General features: G+C 35.1%; 1 protein-coding gene across 5 annotated transcripts in view; it reads left to right on the forward strand.

Annotated features, from left to right (window-relative positions):
- Positions 1-17,724, forward strand: part of VPS13B (vacuolar protein sorting 13 homolog B) — an 810,211-nt gene that overhangs the window by 652,504 nt on the left and 139,983 nt on the right. For all 5 annotated transcript variants that reach the window (XM_019642536.1, XM_019642534.1, XM_019642538.1 and 2 more), the window contains exons 37-39: positions 11,586-11,788; positions 14,149-14,356; positions 14,675-14,859. In XM_019642536.1, the coding sequence (XP_019498081.1) occupies positions 11,586-11,788; positions 14,149-14,356; positions 14,675-14,859 (596 nt within the window). The remainder of the gene's footprint in view (positions 1-11,585; positions 11,789-14,148; positions 14,357-14,674; positions 14,860-17,724) is intronic.

A 17,724-nucleotide genomic window follows, 5' to 3' on the forward strand; every position in this document is an offset into this window, starting at 1 on the left:
CAAGCTGGAGGTGGTTAAGGTTACCCAAATTTTTTATAGACGAAGCATGGGAGAAACACTTGTTAAAAAATTAAGTGTGGTTACACATACTGTCATAAGAAATTATCCTTAAAACCATAAGAGCAGACAATTTCACTGAAATAAGAGATTGGGGGATGGTGGAGATTGAGAATAGAAGACTGAGGATTAACTTTGGAAATCCCTCCAGTTAGAGAATGTATATCAGTGCATATGGTTTGGGTTGTAAATGGCAGAAAATGCGACCTAAACTGGGTTAAGCGGGTCTCGTGTAGGTGAAAAGTTTAGAACCAGTGCTATCCTTAGGCATGGCTAATCCATTAGATCTTCTGTATTACACAGCTGCAGCCTCAATCTCCATCCAAATGGTAGCTCCCAACAGCTTTAGACCCCTCGTTTTCTTAACTTCAAAACCAGGAATCAAGAGGAAAGTTTACTTTTTCGAAAGTATTGTACCTTCTTGATTTTCATTGAATCTCATGCTCATTCCTAAACCAAATCAAACTCCAGAGAGTATCAAACATGAAAATCTAGAGTACAGCAGGTTCAGTAATAGTATACTTCCTGGAAAACCAGTCATTAGACTCTTTATTATTATTATTATTATTATTATTATTATTATTATTATTATTATTAAAATGTACTGGGATGACAATGGTCAACAAAACCACATAGGTTTTAAGTGTGCAATTCTGTAATACATCATCTATTTATTGCTTTATGTGTTCACCACTCACAGTCAGTTCTCCTTCCATCACCATATATTTGATTCTGATATTGCCGGAACACAGCTGTAGCTGGGTCAATGCCTGACTCAATTGCAAGGTCTCTGCATCTCAGACACACTGTGTCTCCTCTTGCCCTCTTCAGTGCACACCTGAGTCTGGCCTGCTTTCTTTCCTCTTGTTCCAGGCTCCCCAAATGTTTGCCTACCCTTTGGCTTCCTAATTCTGGCCATTTTTCCCGAGCCTTCAGTCCCTACTTTTATTTTTACTCTCTTGAGAATTCTAGGTATCCCCTTCTTCCTACCGAACCAAAAAAGAATAGAATTTGTATAAAGTTGGGAAATGTTATGTGTTTAAGAGTGTATACAGTGACACAAAAGCTGTCAACATTTATATATTGTTTTTGTAATAATTCAAGTCTAGAATTTTTTCTTACATCCCTTCTCACCCCAGTCATTAAATACACGAACTTCCGATTGTGTAACTTTGAGGAGTTAAAGAAGAGCCTTCCATCAACCCTACTTAGGTTCTCCTTTGAGAAGCGATAGACACATTCTAAGGAATATACATAAGGTTTAACTATACAGTTTTATCATTTGTACTAGTTTTTTTAGGCAAAACAGAAATTAATTTAAGATAGTATAATATCAGTATTTTGAAGTAGTTTCTGCATAGTAGAATTAGCAAGATCCAAATTCTGTATGTATTAAGTTACTTCTACAAAGGAGATTTTATCATATGCTTACAAATATCTTTTTATAAATGAAAACTGCTGTACAACGAGAAAGGTAAAATCTCGTTCATCTATAGGCTCCAGACAAAATGTTGTCAAGCCCATTTTTAATAAGACTTCTAGAGATAAATATAGCCCTTTTTTCTTTATAGTCTTTTCTTTGATAATTATCTTTGCTTCCCCAAAGTTGTACTTTATGTCTGTCTTAGTTCTTTGGCTTTCATTTTGACCAATCACTCTGAAGTGATGTTTTAGGAATAATTAGAAATAAACACATCAGAAGAAGTGCTTGTCAGGTTTCTCAATGTCTTTAGGAAGAGGTGACAAATAATGAAAGGGAAAAAGCTAGAAACCACCTGTGGTGTTGGATTAGAACCAGAGGTATCAGCATGAATTCAAGATTTTTAATATATTTAATGATAGATACAGAAATATAGATGTGTGTGCATACGTGAGTAGTATGCATACATATGAGGTGTGACAGTTAAGCTCATGAACTTGTTGCAATGATGTTGCTAACTTTTTTTGATATCAGAAGCATTATTCATTATGAATTTGTACCAACTGGACAGTTAACCAAGTTTCCTATTTGGAAGTGCTGAAAAGGCTGCATGAAAATATTAGATGAACTTTTCACCAACAATTCCATGGCTCTTGCATCATGACAATGCACCAGCTCACATGGCACTGTCTGTGAGGGAGTTTTTAGCCAGTCAACCTATAACTGTATTGGAACAGCCTCCCTACTCACCTGATCTGGCCCCCAATGACTTCTTTCTTTACCCGAAGATAAAAGAAATATTGAAAGGAAGACATTTTGATGACATTCAGAACATCAAGGGTAATACAACGACAGCTCTGATGGCCATTCCAGAAAAAGAGTTCCAAAATTGTTCTGCGGGGTGGACTAGGCGCTGGCACTGGTGCATAGTTTCCCAAAGGGAGTGCTTCAAAGGTGACCATAGTGATATTCAGCAATGAGGTATGTAGCACTTTTTCTAGGATTAGTTCCGGAACTTAATTGTCCGACCTCGTGTACTTCTTAGCCTTCTCTGCTGAGAGGGCCTAATTAGGAGCAATGACATTCTAGTGCAGTGAGTATAGCTAACATCCATGCTTCACTTTATATATAACATTCTTCAACAAATGAAATCAAGAGTCTGCAGAAATGGCTGATGCCAGAGATGGGATGGGAAAAATATAAGATGAGCCTGAAATTTTTTTTTAATAAAAACAGCTTTATTATTTTTCTCAAAAGAAAAATGCTATATATATATATATATATATATGCTCATTGTAAGAAAAAAAAAGCAATGTTAGAAAATAGAAAAAAGTGTTTTATATACCCTTTTCAGATTAGTGATAGTAAGTGTTCAAAAATCATATTTGTTGCAAATATAATAGTTTGAATATTAACCCCCCTTATCAGATGTATGATTTGTAAATATCTTCTCCCATTTGGTAGGTTGTCTTTTCGTTTTGTTGATGGTTTTCTGTGCTGTGCAAACGCTTTTTATTTTCATATAATCCTATTTGTTTATTTTTGCTTTTGTTGCTCTTATTGGAAAGACTAATCCAAAAAAATATTGCTAAAACTGATGTCAAGGAGCCTACTGCCTGTGTTTTCTTGTAGGAGTTTTATGGTTTCAGGTCTTAAATTCAAGTCTTTAATTCAATTTTAATTTATTTTTATATATGTTGTAAAAAAATGTTCTAGTTTTATTTTTTTGCATGTAGCAGTTCAGTTTTCCCAACACAGTTTATTGAAGAGACTGTTTTTTCTCCAGTGTGTATTCTTGCCTCCTCTGTCATACATTAATTGATCATATATGTATGGGTTTATTTCTGGGCTCTCTATTCTATTCCTTTGATTTAAGTGTGTTTTCATGTCAGTACCATACAGTTTTTGATTATGATATTTTTGTAGTAAAGTTTGAAATGAAGGAGTATGATATCTTCAGCCTCAAGATTGCTTTGGCTCTTCGTGGTCTCTTGTGGCTCCGTACAAATTTTAGGATTATTTGTTGTTCATTGAAAAATGCCATTGGTACTTTCATAGGGATTATATTGACTCTTAGATTGCCTTGGGTAGTATGGACATTTTAACAATATTAGTTCTTCCAATCCATCCATGAGCACAGTATATCAGTCCTTTTTTTTTTTTTTGGTTATCTTCAATTACTTTCATCATTGTCTTACAGTTTTCAGAGTACAAATCTTTTACCTCCCTAGTTAACTTTATTCCTAGGTTTTAATTTTTTTGACACAGCTGTAAATGGGTTTGTTTCCTTCATTTCTCTTTCTGTTATTAATATATAGAAATTCAACCAGTTTCTTTATATTAACTTTGTATCTTGCAACTTACTGAATACATTTTTATTCTAATAGTTTTTTTTTGGTGGAATCATTAGGGTTTTCTGTATATTATATAATGTCATCTGCAGACAGTGACAGTTTTACTTTTCTTTCCAATTTGATGCCTTTTATTTCTTTTTCTTGCCTAATTGCTGTGGCTAGGACCTCCAATAGTACATTGAATAAAAGTGGTGAAAGTGGGCATCCTTCTCTTATTCCTGATATTAGAGGAAAAGCTTTTATCTTTTTACTGTTGAGTGTGATGTTAGCTATGGGTTTTTCATTTATGGCCTTTATTATATTGTGATACATTCCCTCTATACCCATTTTGTTGAGAATTTTTATCATAAATGGATATTAAATTGTCATGCTTTTTCTGCATCTATTGAAATGATCATAGATTTGTATCCTTCATTTTGTTAATGACATTCATCACATTGATTTGCAGATGTCAAACCATCCTTGCATACCTGGAATAAATCCCACTTGGTTATGGTGTGCCATCCTTTTAATGTTTTAGTAAATTTTGTTTGCTAATATTTTGTTGAGAATTTTTGCATCTGTGTTCATCAGGGATATTGGCCTATAATTTTCTCTTTTTGTAGTGTCATCATCTGGTTTTGGTATCAGGATAATGCTGTCCTTGTAAAATGAGTTTCAAAACGTATTTTTCCATTTCAATTTTTTGGAACAATTTGTGAAGGGTAAGTATTAACTCTTCTTTAAGTGTTTGGTAGAATTCAGCTGTGAGGCCATCTGCTCCTGGACTTTTGGGGTTTTATTGTTTTCATTTTTGTTGTTTTGTTTTGTTTTTGTTTTATTTTGGGTGGGATATATTTTGTTTGTTTTTGTTTTTGGCTTATGCAACAGAAATTTATTTTTCACAGTTCTGGAGGCTGAGAAGTCCAGTGTCAAGGTCCCAGCAGATTTGGTTCCTGGTGAGAGCCATCTTCCTGGCTTGTAGATGGCTGTCTTGTCACTATGTCCTCACATGGTGGAGAGTGGACTTTTGTTTTTTGAGAGTTTCTAAATTACTGATTCCGTTTCGTTACTTGTAAACAGTCTATTCAGGTTTTCTATTTCTTCATGATTTAGTCTTGGAAGGTTGTGTTTCTAGGATTTTTTTCATTTTTTCTAGGTTTTCCAACTTGTTGAGGTATAATTGTAGTATCATGAACCTTTGTATTTCTGTGATGTCAGTTGTAACTTTGTTTTTCTTTTCTGACTTTATTTATTTATTTGGACACTCTATTTTTTTCCTGATGAATCTGGCTAAAGGTTTATCAATTTTATTTATCTTTTCAAAGAACAAGCTCTTAGTTTCATTGATCTACTCTGTTGTGTTTTTTTTTTTTACTCTCTACTTCATTTCCACTTTTTCTTTATTATTTCCTTTCTTCTATGAACTTGGGCTTTCTTTGTTCTTTTTCTAGTTCCTTTAGGTGTAAAGTTAGATTGTTCTTTTGAGATTTTTCTTGTTTCTTGAGGTAGGCCTGTATCACTGTGAGCGTCCTTCTTGAACTGCTTTTGCTGCACCCCATAGATTTTGGAAAATTGTGTTTCCATTTTTCTCTTGTCTGAAGATTTTTTTTTAATTTCCTCCTTGATTTCTTCATTGACCCATTGGTTGTTTAGTACATGTTGTTTAGTCTCCCAAATGTTTGTTTTTTCTAATTTTCTTCTTGATTCTTAGTTTCATACCATTGTGGTCAGAAAAGATGTTTGATATGATTTCAGTCTTGAATTTATTGAGACTTGTTTTGTGGCCTAACATGTGATCGATCCTGGAGAATGTTCCTTGAGCTCTTGAAAAGAATGTGTCTTCTGCTGTTTGGATGAAATGTTCTGTATATATCTATTAAGTTCATTTGCTCTAATGTATCTTTTAAGGCCAGTGTTTCCTTATTGGTTTTCTATCTAGATCAGCAGTTCTCAACCTTCCTAATGCCGCGACCCCTTAATACAGTTCCTCATGTTGTGGTGACCCCCAACCATAAAATTATTTTCGTTGCTACTCTATAACTGTGATTTTGCTACTGTTATGAATTGTAATGTAAATATCTCTTTTTTTCCAATGGTCTTAGGCGACCCCTGTGACAGGGTCGTTCGACCCCCAAAGGGGTCGCCACCCACAGGTTGAGAACTGCTTCGCTGATCTAGATGATTTATCTATTGATATAAGTGGGGTATTAAATTCTCCTAATATTGTGGTACTGTCAATTTCTCTCTTTATATCCATTAACATTTGCTTTATATGTTTCAGTTCTTCTATGTTGTGTGCATGTATATTTATGAATGTTATATCCTTTTCTTGGATTGACCCCTTTATCATTATGTAATGCCCTCCTTTGTCTTTTGTTATACTCTTTGTTTCAAAGTCTGTTTTCTCTGAGATACAGTATTTCTACCCAAGCTTTGTTTTCATTTCCCTCTACATGGAATATCTTTTTCAATTTCTTCCAGTCTGTGTATCTTTAAATCTGAAGTGACTCTTATAGGCAGCATATAGATGTGTCTTTTTAAAAATCCATTCGGCCGCCCTGTATTTTGATTGGAGCATTTAATCTATTTACAATTAAAGTAATTATTGATAGATATGTACTATTGCCATTTTGTTACTTGTTTTTGTAGTTCTTCTCTGTTCTTCTCATGGTATCTTCCTTTGTGGTTTGATGTTTTCTCTAGTTTTATTTTTTGGTTCCTTTGTCTTTATGTCTCTGTACATTGTAGGATTTTGTTTGTTGTTAAACTGATAGACATTTATTTTCCAATGAATTCTAATGGCACTACATTTTTACTATCCCTCCATTTTATGTTTTATGTCATAGTTTACATCTTTTTATTTTGTGTATCCCCTAACTACTGTAGTTACAGTTTATTTTACTACTTTTGTCTTTTAACCTTGATACTGTCTTTTTATGTGGCTGATCTACTGCTTTTACTATATGTTGCCTTTGCCAGTGAGATTTTTTCCATTTATCTCTTTTCTTATTTTTAGTTATGACTTTTTTCTTTTCCACTTAAAGAAGAGCCTTTAACATTTTTTGTAAGGCCAATTTAATAGTGATGAACTCCTTTAGCTTTTGCTTCCTTTCAAAGTTCCTTATCTCTCAATTCTGAAGGATAAACTTGCCATGTAGAGTATGCTTGGTTGTGTGGTTTTTTTTCTTTCAGCATTTAAAATATATCCTGCCACTCCTTTATGGCCTGCAAAATTTCAGCTGAAAAATCAAGCAGATAACCTTACAGTTTCCTATGTATGTGACTAGTTTTGTTTTTCTTGATGCCTTTATGATTCTCCTTTTTTTAATTAAATTTATTGGGGTGACTTAGGTAAGTAAAATTGTATAGGTTTCAAGTGTACAATTCTGTAATACATCATCTATATATTGCATTGTGTGTTCGCCACCCAAAGTCAATTCTCCTTTCATCACTATATATTTGACCCCGTTTACCCTCTAGTACCACCTCCTCCTCCCTTACCCTTTGAGAACCACTAAACTGTTGTCTGCATCTGAGTTTTTATGTTTGTTTGTCTTGTTCGTTTTTTGCTTTCAGTTTTAATATCCCACATATGAATGAAGTCATATGGTAACCGACTTTTTCTGTCTGACTTATTTCACTTTGCATGATAATTTCAAGATCCACTCTTTATCTTTAACTTTTGCCATTTTAATTATAATATGTCTTGGTGTGGCTCTCTTTGGGTTCATCTTGTTTGGGACTGTGTGTGATTCCTGGACCTGATGTCTGTTTCCTTCCCCAGGTTAGGGAAGTTTTCAGCCATTCTTTCTTCAAATAAGTTTTCTGCTCTTTTATCGCTTCTCCTTCTGGGAGCCCTGTAATGTGAATGTTGGTACACTTGATGTTGTCACAGCAGTTGCTTAAGATATCCTCATTTTTTAAATTGTTTGTTTCTTTTTGCTGTTCTAATTTGGTGATTTCTGCTATTCTGTCTTCTAAATTGTTGGTCCATTTTTCTGTATCATCTAATCTGCTATTGATTCCATCTATTGTATTTTTCATTTCAGTTACGGTATTCTTTTGTTCTCACTGGCTTTTTTCTTCTAGTTTTCATTTGTTGATGTTCTCACTTTGTTCCTCCATTCTTCGCCTATGTTTGGTGAGCATCCTTATGACCATTACTTTGAACTCTTTATCAGAATTATTTATCACCACTTCATTATGGTTTTTTGGGGGAGAAGGGGTTATCTTGTTCTTTTGTTTAGAACATATTCCTTTGTCTCATTTTGTTTGACTTTCTTTGTTTGTTTCTACAAATTAGACAAATAGCTACTTCTGGCCTTGAAGGAGTGGCTTTGTGTAGAAGCAACCCCTGTATAGACTGCATGTCTACATGGCAGGTTGGCTTGGAACTGATGTGGTGCAGACCACTTAGGTCCCCATGTGCATTGCATCCAGATGCCTTGGCAGAACGGCTGGAGTTGGAGCAGGCATGGGTGTATGGGGAGTCCCAGGGTGCTCCATGCCAGAACCACCTTGATGGGATTGCTGGATGTGGAGTGGGCACAGTTTGGAGTTGGGGAGATTCCCTGGGTCACCCTCACAGGACAGCTGGGGCTGGAGTGGGCTTTGGGGATCCCAGGGTGCACCATACCCAAGCTGCCTTTGTGGGACAGCTGCAGCTGGAGCAGGTGCAGGCTGGGGAGAAGAAGTGCCAGGGCATGCCACTTCAGGGTCACCGTGGTGGGACAGCTGGAGTGAGCTCAGACTGGGGGTGTTCCCAGGGCATGTTGCATTAAGACTACCTTAGCAAGATGGCTGGATTGGGTGCAGTCAAAGGGGCCCCAGAGCATGCCACATGGGGGCCATCTTAGCAGGTCACCTGGAGCTGGAGCAGACAACGGTACACTGGGGCAGCTTTGAGAGGCTGGCAAGAGCAACCGGACCATGCTTTTGCCCCTGCTATTAAGGTTGAGGAGGAATGTAAAATGGCCCTCGTCCACACTTCCAATCCCAGAGGGAGTTCCAGCAGTTCCTTCCCTGTTTGGCAGATGTTCTAGGATTAGTAAATGGATTTTCTTTACATATAGTCTAGGTGCCCTTTAAGCCACTGTTTTTTCAATGTGCCCTAAGGTGGGTGAGTCTGCACAAGCACCCCTCAGTGATATCCCTCCCTTCTGCAGGTAACTATATCAAGGGTGGGATTACTGTTTCTATTGTGTCTCCGTCTCTCCTACCCTTTTATATGTGATCCCTCTATTGTGGTGCAAAAGCTGTTCAGTCAGTCCTCATGTCTTTTCCAAGATGAATTACTCTAAGTGTAGATGTATATTCAGTGTACCTGTGGAAGGAGGTGAGTTCAGGGTCTTCTTACACCGGCATCTTGGACCCCATCAGAAGCTGAAACATCTTGTATCTGGAAAGTAGTGAAGTTTTCAAAAAATGATGGGGATATATCAAAAGGATACAGGAACCAACTTGAAGGGATTCCCAGTGGCCAAAGTTGGTTCAATTTAAGCAACATAGTAAATAATGATACTGTTAGATTATAACCCAAAAAATAAAATAAATATCCATGAGTTCATACTGATACCAATAATTGAACTAATAATTGAGATAGAAGGGACAGCTCTTTTTACCTTAGAATACTAATTAATAAATGTTGGAGAATAAGTGAAATAGCAAATCAACATTATGAAGTACCACAGTAGTAACTATTTCATTCAAGAAACATTGATGGATGCTAACATTAGTGGGTAAAGTTTACTGTAAAAAAGGATACTTGCACAATCTCCAAATATCTCCCCACAGATATTTATTATTTACAAATGGCAAAATAACAACTTTTACAGTGGCAAAACCTGGCAGACACCACTTTAGCCATGTAATCAGTTAATATTACCAGTAATAAAACATCAATATCACTTACCCAAATATGATGCACTGAGAAAGGGCATCATTTCTCTGATATTCTTGCCACTAGTGAGAAAACATTAATAAACACAAATTGAGAGATAGTCTGCAAAATAATTGACCTGGACTATTCAAGAGTATCAAGGTCATGAAAGAGAAAGCTAAAGGATCTGTCATAGACTAAAGAAGACTAAGGAGACTTGACAGCTAAATTCAGTGGGAACCCTAGGTTGGATCCCTGACCAGAAAAAAGTCAATGGGGACAATGGCAAACATAAGATCTGTAGATTACTTAATATTATTTTATCAATGTGAATTTTATGATTCCAGTATTTGTACTATGGTTACATAGCTGGGGGATGGTATAGTGGGAACTCTGATAATTGGATATTTCATTGTAGGGTAGTATGAAGATGTGTGTATTTGAGAATAAAGAGTAATGTAATTCTCTTAGTACTCGTTTTCTAGATGATTGTATTGCATTAAGCCTGTACTTTCATAACTCAATTATGACAAATCACTGAGTAATGAACTGGTATGTTTCATTTAGCAGATATTTACTGTTGAGAAAACTTAACTTTCAGGAAATGTAATGCAGTTAAGTCAGGAAGTTATGACTTATGTTCTAAATTCTGTTAATAAAGATGATTTTTGATTTGGGAGTATTTGGTGGCCTATTTCTATTTTATTTTTATTTTCTGTTTCATTTTTATTCTTTAAATAAAGTGTAGCTTTGAATCAAGAAAAATGTGTAAATGAAATGGAAGTCTTAGTGCCACAATGATAAAACTTTTAAGAAATTAATTTTCACCATCATAATTTGTGACAACAGTCTTAACCCCAACACTTTTGTGGGCATGGTGTCTTCTGGGGAAGATTAAAACTTGTGTGTCTTATTTCTGCTGTAGGAACATACAGCATGTATGATGTTTTCAGGTCTCCACAAAATTGAAAAGTCAATTTGGGTACTATACTTTGAAAAGTGTATACTGTCAGCCTAAGGTGTTTTTTAATCTTTCATCTCTTTTAAGGATCAAATATCCTTAGAAAAATAAGCCATGGGCATTACAAACGTGGTCTGGTGAAATTCAATATTTACAATGATAATTCAGAATATGAGCTCCTCGGGAGAAAGTTAACCCGCCACTCTAACTTTGCATCCAAATATCTTAAAGTGTTCCATTGGTTTTATGAAAAGGTTTTGATCTACACTTCTAGTTTAAGTTCAAAAGAAAACCTACATTTTAAAGTGTATTCCTTTTCTGGGTATATTTACTTTGAACTATAGCATATAGTTTTTCTCATAAATCTAACCTGCCACTATCTGTTTTTAAGACTTTGTAAACTTCAAGTGGTTATGATGTGTGAAGTTTGGATTAAACTAAAGTTTTTAGAAAACACATGTTATGTATTTTGATTGTTTTGATTTTAACGTGGGCCGGTCAAAAACTTGAGTGTCTAGCAAAGTAATATACTATACTTTTACTGTAAGAAATCACAGAAAATTGCCCTTTCTCATCATGTTAACAATAGACAAATGAAGCAGCTGTTTTTATTCTTAATGTAGTTGTTTGAAAAACTTGCACAATTTAATGAAAATGTCTCTACTCATAAAACTTAAAATACTCACACATGGAAAAAGTCATAATGTTTTGGCAAAATAGCTTTGTTAGGAATGTGAATAAGGTATACCTGCTTCATAACTAGAATTCTATAGAAATGGCATAAAACTGTGGGGGGAAGCCAACTGAAAAAGAAGACTCTGACAAAGGATGAATTAATGATCTTAGAAAAGATGATTCTTGCACAAACATATTTTTTGACAAGAAAGAATAATAATGTATAATACCCCTCTACATTTCTTTTTTGTTTTTCAGGCATAATTCTTGGGTCATCATTTCTACTCAGCATAAATGATTTTCTCCTTAAAACAAGTCTCAAAGAAAGAAGTCGGATTCTGATAGGACCATGTTGTGCCACTGCCAATCTGGAAGCTAAGTGGTGTAAACACAGTGGCAATCCTGGCCCAGAACAGTCTATACCAAAAATATCCATTGATTTGAGAGGAGGCCTACTACAGGTGTGTGGGGATTAGCCACTTTTCCCCCATAAGTTTTTAACTAGCCTTTGTTCGTTTTTGAACTCTTACTAAGTTTTACTAAGTATTAAATCTTGATGGGGTGAGAAAGGGTATTGTCAGGTTGTTGTCTTATGAAACATTTTTAACAACTTTATTGAGTTATAATTCACATACCATACAATTCACCTTATTAAAATGCACAGTTCACTGATTTTTTACTACATTCACTGAGTTGTGTGATCAGCACTAAAATCCATTTCACTTCACTCTAGAACATTTTCACACACACATCCCCCCCCAACATTCTGTATCCATTAGCATTTGTTCCTGATTATTCTCTGATTCCCTCTTCAGGCCTACACAACCACTAATCTATTTTCTGTCTCTACATATCTGACTCTTCTGGACATTTCATGTAAATATATGATGGTGTTTTGTGAGTGGTTTCATTCACTTAGCACAGTGTTTTCAAGGTTCATCCATGTTTTAGCAGGTGCCAGTACTTCATTCATTTTTATGGCTGAATAATATTCCACCGTATGGATATGCCATATTTTGTTTATCCATTCATCAACTGATGGATATTTGGGTTCTGTCCACTTTTGACATCAATAATGCTGCTATGAACATTTGTTTACAAGTTTTTGCATGGACGTATGTTTTCATTTCTCTTGGATATATGACTAGGAATGGAATTGCTGGGTAAACTTTTTTCTAATGTGTAGACTTCTCTAACTACCATGTAGTAAACCTATCTCAATCTCAGTGTCATCAGCAATATATAAGAACCATTTCCTAATTGCAGATTCCTTAGATTAAATTATGATGTCTGATGCCTAACACTTGACATATAAGTCACATTGCAACCTTTTGTGTATTTGATTTAGAGCCACGTATAGAATGTGTAAGAGTATTCAACATATTTCTTGGTAATTTTCTACTTGGATAGATTTATATGAGTTGATGTCCCCCAAATTTGACACAAGTAGAAAAAGAATGAGAAATTCACAACTACAGACAATGGAAATGACTAATTTGTTAATAATGGAGGTATATTATGTATAAATTTCTTGTTTTCATGTAAAAATTGTGTTGCCTTAACTTATCAGTTTTCTTACACAGAGCTTGGTGTGGGGGGATCCTAATAACTTATTGCTTTGTACTGTTGGAAATTTTCCACATCTATCAGAAATCTTCATATATTTAACAATAAGCATGTAGTTTTGTGTTGTTTTATCAAGAATATTAAGGCAGCAAAGTAACTCCACATTAAAAACAATAAAAGCAAAACCAAAGTATATCATCTCTACATTATAAATTCACTGACTGTCTCTTAACAATTTAGAGGCTAGAGCACAGTGTTCAACTCCCCAGCTTGACTTTTCACCTACCTCTATTTTTCCAGATCCAACAAAAAATAATATCGGTGAAAACAAAATTAGACTTAACATCATATCTCTTACCTTTATTTCTGAGATGCCTTAAATCCAGAGAGCAGGACGTAAGCCTAGGGTTAAAACTTAGCCACAAGGTATAGAGTTATTCTTTTCTACCTCTATGCATTCTTTTTTCTTTTCTGTGTTATATGGTTTTCTTAGAATTAATGGTTATACTATACTGCCTTTATCCAATTATTCAGAGAAATTTGAAATTTTGAGCCCTCTGAAATTATTATTACCCATTGGTCAGACTTCTATTATAGACTAATATTCTTCACATGCAGAAAGGGGGAACTTGATTCTCTCTACTAGAGAAAACACCAAGACCTTTGTTCTGAAACTGTACTGTAGCCCCTGTACAGGGGTGAGGAGTACTGTGTGTTCGCACATTCTCACTCAACACAGAAGTTGGGAGCCTCCTGAATTCAGGTTCATTTAGCATCTTCCCTCTTTTTTTCTCTCTTAAAAGTAAAAGTGCAAAGAAAAGAACCCCATAATCAAGATGTGTTTATTTAATCTCATGACAAAATGTAGGAAACTATTCTACAAGGTTACTATTATTTTGTCCTAGAAGATCTTCATTGCCTTCTCTCAGATTGTATTAGATGTTCTTTTCCCTCTTAGCTAAGTTAATTAATAAATGTTACCTCATATTAACATAATTTCATCATTAAGTCAGCATTTAAAATTGATCATTGTTCACATGGTGTAAATGATTTTCTTGTTTTTATATATTTACTCAAGTAATAGAATTATATCCCATAGGTCAATTATTTCTTAGAAATTATAGTTAAGTTATTATCAGTAATTAAGTTGAACATAATTGCTGTCATGCGTTAATTTCAAATATGATTATACATAATTATCTTCGTGAAATGTTTGTATTGAAAATCCACTAAATTTTTTCATGTAATTTTAAAGGTTTTCTGGGGTCAAGAACATTTGAATTGTTTAGTTCTTCTACATGAATTACTCAGTGGATACCTTAATGAGGAGGGAAATTTTGAAGTGCAAGTTTCTGAAGCAGTGCCACATATGCCATCCCCTGTGGAAAAGAGTCAGATGTTCAAAAGTGAACAAAGTTCAGATGACCTACGTACAGGTCAATTTCAGTATATACGTGATGCTGGTAAGTAGCTATAGCTTCAGTGTGTGTGTGTGTGTGTGTGTGTGTGTGTGTGTGTGTGTGTTAACTGCACATTGACTAAATGATAACACAAAAAGATAACTTGAAAAGTACATTAATACCTTTAGTACAAAAATACTATATTACTATTCCGTCTCTCTTAAGGGAAAATTCTTGATTTGTTCCTATCATTTAAACCACATAAAAATGACCAAGCAGCTTCTTTATATTTTTTGTTTTATCCTCATAATTTTTTCTTGCTGTCATAACCAACATGTTTCCCTTCAAAAGCATACAATTAATAATACTTCCATTTAACAGAACCTTTGAAAACGCCTGGTGTTTATGAAGTCTTGTTTTACAATGAAACGGAAGATAGTCCAGGGATGATGTTATGGCGATATCCAGAACCTCGAGTGCTCACCCTTGTACGGATAACTCCTGTGCCCTTCAACACCACAGAGGATCCAGATATTAGCACTGCAGACCTTGGTGATATGCTACAGGTATGTAATGACTATTCATCTTAAAATAAAAACATGATGGGAAAGTGCTGATGTAGAGCTACTAGGGAAAATGTTTGGAGCATACCCATTTTTTTCCATCAATTGATACTATTGATGAAGAGAAATATACATATATGTATATACACATACTTGTGTATGTACATACACAAGCACACACAATATTTTATAATGCAAGAATAATGTAACTCAGATTCATGGTACACAGCAATTATGAGAGTTCTCAATTCTACTCTTAGTCCTGCTGTAGGGAAGTTATATGGTCACTAACTTAATAAGACAAATAGGTGTCATTCAGTTCACCACACATTTCTTTGCGTACCTGCCATGTGCTCACAGCTCCTCAACATTTCTAGAACTGCTCCATGAAATAAAATATGTCCACATGAAGCCAGAATGGATGACTCAGTTTTCATTTTATTTCCAGAGCTGAAAATGGCCTTGAGGCTTGAGGTAGGCTAATAGGAAAACCATCGAACCAGTGATCATATTCTATATGATTTTGTGAAAGTTTGTTACTTGTCAGTTCCCTGAGTTTAATGTAAATGTCATTGTGGATATCTCTCTATTATCGTTCCACTTATTAATATTCTACAAATCTGAATTTCTCCCAAAATTTGTTTTTCTCTTAGCCTTCCACCTATTACTAGATTACACACCATCCACTCAGAGCCTAGAAGTCATTCCGGATTGCTTTTTCCCTGATTCTCTGCATCTAATTCATCAATAAGTCCTGTCAGTTCTACTTCCAAAATATGTCCCTACTCCATCTATTTCTCTCTGTTTCCACCGGTGTGACTTGAGTCCTGGCTACCATCTTCTGTTCCTTACTATAGTAGCTTCCTAATTGATCTGTAATCCCATTCTTGTCTTCCTGTAATGCATTTTCCAAACAGCTAAAGTGATCTTTTAAAAATGTAGATCAGATTATATCACTCCTCAAACTTAAAACATTGTGGTGCCTTACTCTGACATTTAGAATAAAATTCATATATCTTGCTATGACCTACATGGGCCTATGATCTGTGCCTTTCCTACTCCTCTGACTTCATCTCATGCCAGTCTCCCTATTTCTTACTGTGCTCCAGCTGCACCAGTCTCCTTTTTCTCCTTGAGCATACCACCTAAGAGACATTTCTCTTGTGTGCTTCCCATCTTTGTCAATCAGGTAGACCAGCTCAAATGTCGTCTTCCTGGTTAGCTCACTACTGCTACTTTATTCTGTATTACGTTACCTTGTTTTACTTTCTTCATAGCTCTTATTGCTCTTCAGAATTATCCTATACATTTATTTATTTACTTGCTTATGGTCTTTCTATCTCTACTGTTAGAAAATAACCATATGATTTCACTCATGTGGAATATAAAACCGAAAGCAACAAATGAACACAACAAACAAACAAAAACTCATAGACACAAACAATAATATAGTGGTTACCAGAGGGAAAGGAGGTCAAATATCGGTGACGGAATGAGATTTGACTTTGGGTGGTGAACACACAATATAATATACAGAATTGTACACTTGAAACCTATATAATTTTATTAAAATGTCACCTGAATAAATTTAATTAAAAAAAATAAGCTTCTTGTATGTCTTGATCATTAATTTCCAGCCTCTGGTACATGGAGATATTCACTAATTTTTTTTAATGACTGCTTTATACTTAACAAATCAGAGTAATAATATAAATCAGAGAGGTCTAAGGTGCATACTAGCATAGGTATAATCTTATTGAATTGGTTTTTTAAATTCCTGATTGTAATGTAGTCAGATTTTCACCTTCTGAATTGATAACAACATGTGTCGTCATTTTGTCAAGTGAACCTAGAGTGTGCAGAACTATCCAATTTGCCAAGATGTCGACAGTCTCTTCTTTCTTTTTTTTCTTGTGATGAGAACTTTTAAGATCAGCTTTTTTAGTAATTCTACTTTGACTTTTAAATACTCAGGTTTGTTTTTCATCCTATCAAGGTCATATTCATTATTATCTTCTCTACCAGTATTCTTGGATAATTTCTGCTAAATAAAATAGCAATATCTTTGAATTCATTAGCCTTGCCTAAATGCACAACATCTGTGGTATTTTCAATCAAAAAGAAAATACTCATATATCAAAGTTTCAGCATCATATAAGAGCTTCTTTCTGATTTGGGGGTTCAGATTTATAGATAAATGTTAATATATTAACATAAATCTGATAACTATTAGTGTCGTATTATGTCAGTTGTATTAAATAGGGCATTTAACACTGAGATGTGGGCAGCATTGGAAGATAGGGATGCTGGAGTAAGAGGCAAGTCAAGGTGTCACCTGCTGTAAGCAGAAAAGGAGAGCTTGAGCCCTGTGCTGAAAAGAACAGCTGGAATCAGCAGCAGGGATGGAAGAACAGAGCAGGACTGGCGGCAGGTTGCATTGCTGCCGAGTTCCCCTCCCAGTCCTTTATAGCAGGTCCTCACATAACGTTTCATTTAACATTGATGAGATTCTGTAGGAACATAACTCTTGTTTATATCAATTTGCCTAGGGTAAAAGTGGTTTCATTATATGTCGTTTTGCCACAGTTCCAAGAACCTATGGACAATATTAAATGAGGACTGAACTATTGCCCTGAGGGTTGGAGTGAGCTTCATCTGTGGAAATAACTCACTGGTTTGCAATCTTAGACCCATACAAACTATTGGGTTGTCGGAAAAGTCATGACGTATTTCTTTCTATGTTTTTCATTGCAAAACTCCATCATGACTTTTCTGACAACCCAATATTTCATTTCCTTGGAGCTTCGGCTGAGAACAGAAAGCATGTTGCATGAATCACAGGTTTGATTCAGTGTGATAGTTTTTACT

The sequence above is a fragment of the Hipposideros armiger genome, unplaced genomic scaffold, assembly GCF_001890085.2.
Source record: "Hipposideros armiger isolate ML-2016 unplaced genomic scaffold, ASM189008v1 scaffold_70, whole genome shotgun sequence".
Classification (NCBI taxonomy): Eukaryota; Metazoa; Chordata; class Mammalia; order Chiroptera; family Hipposideridae; genus Hipposideros; species Hipposideros armiger.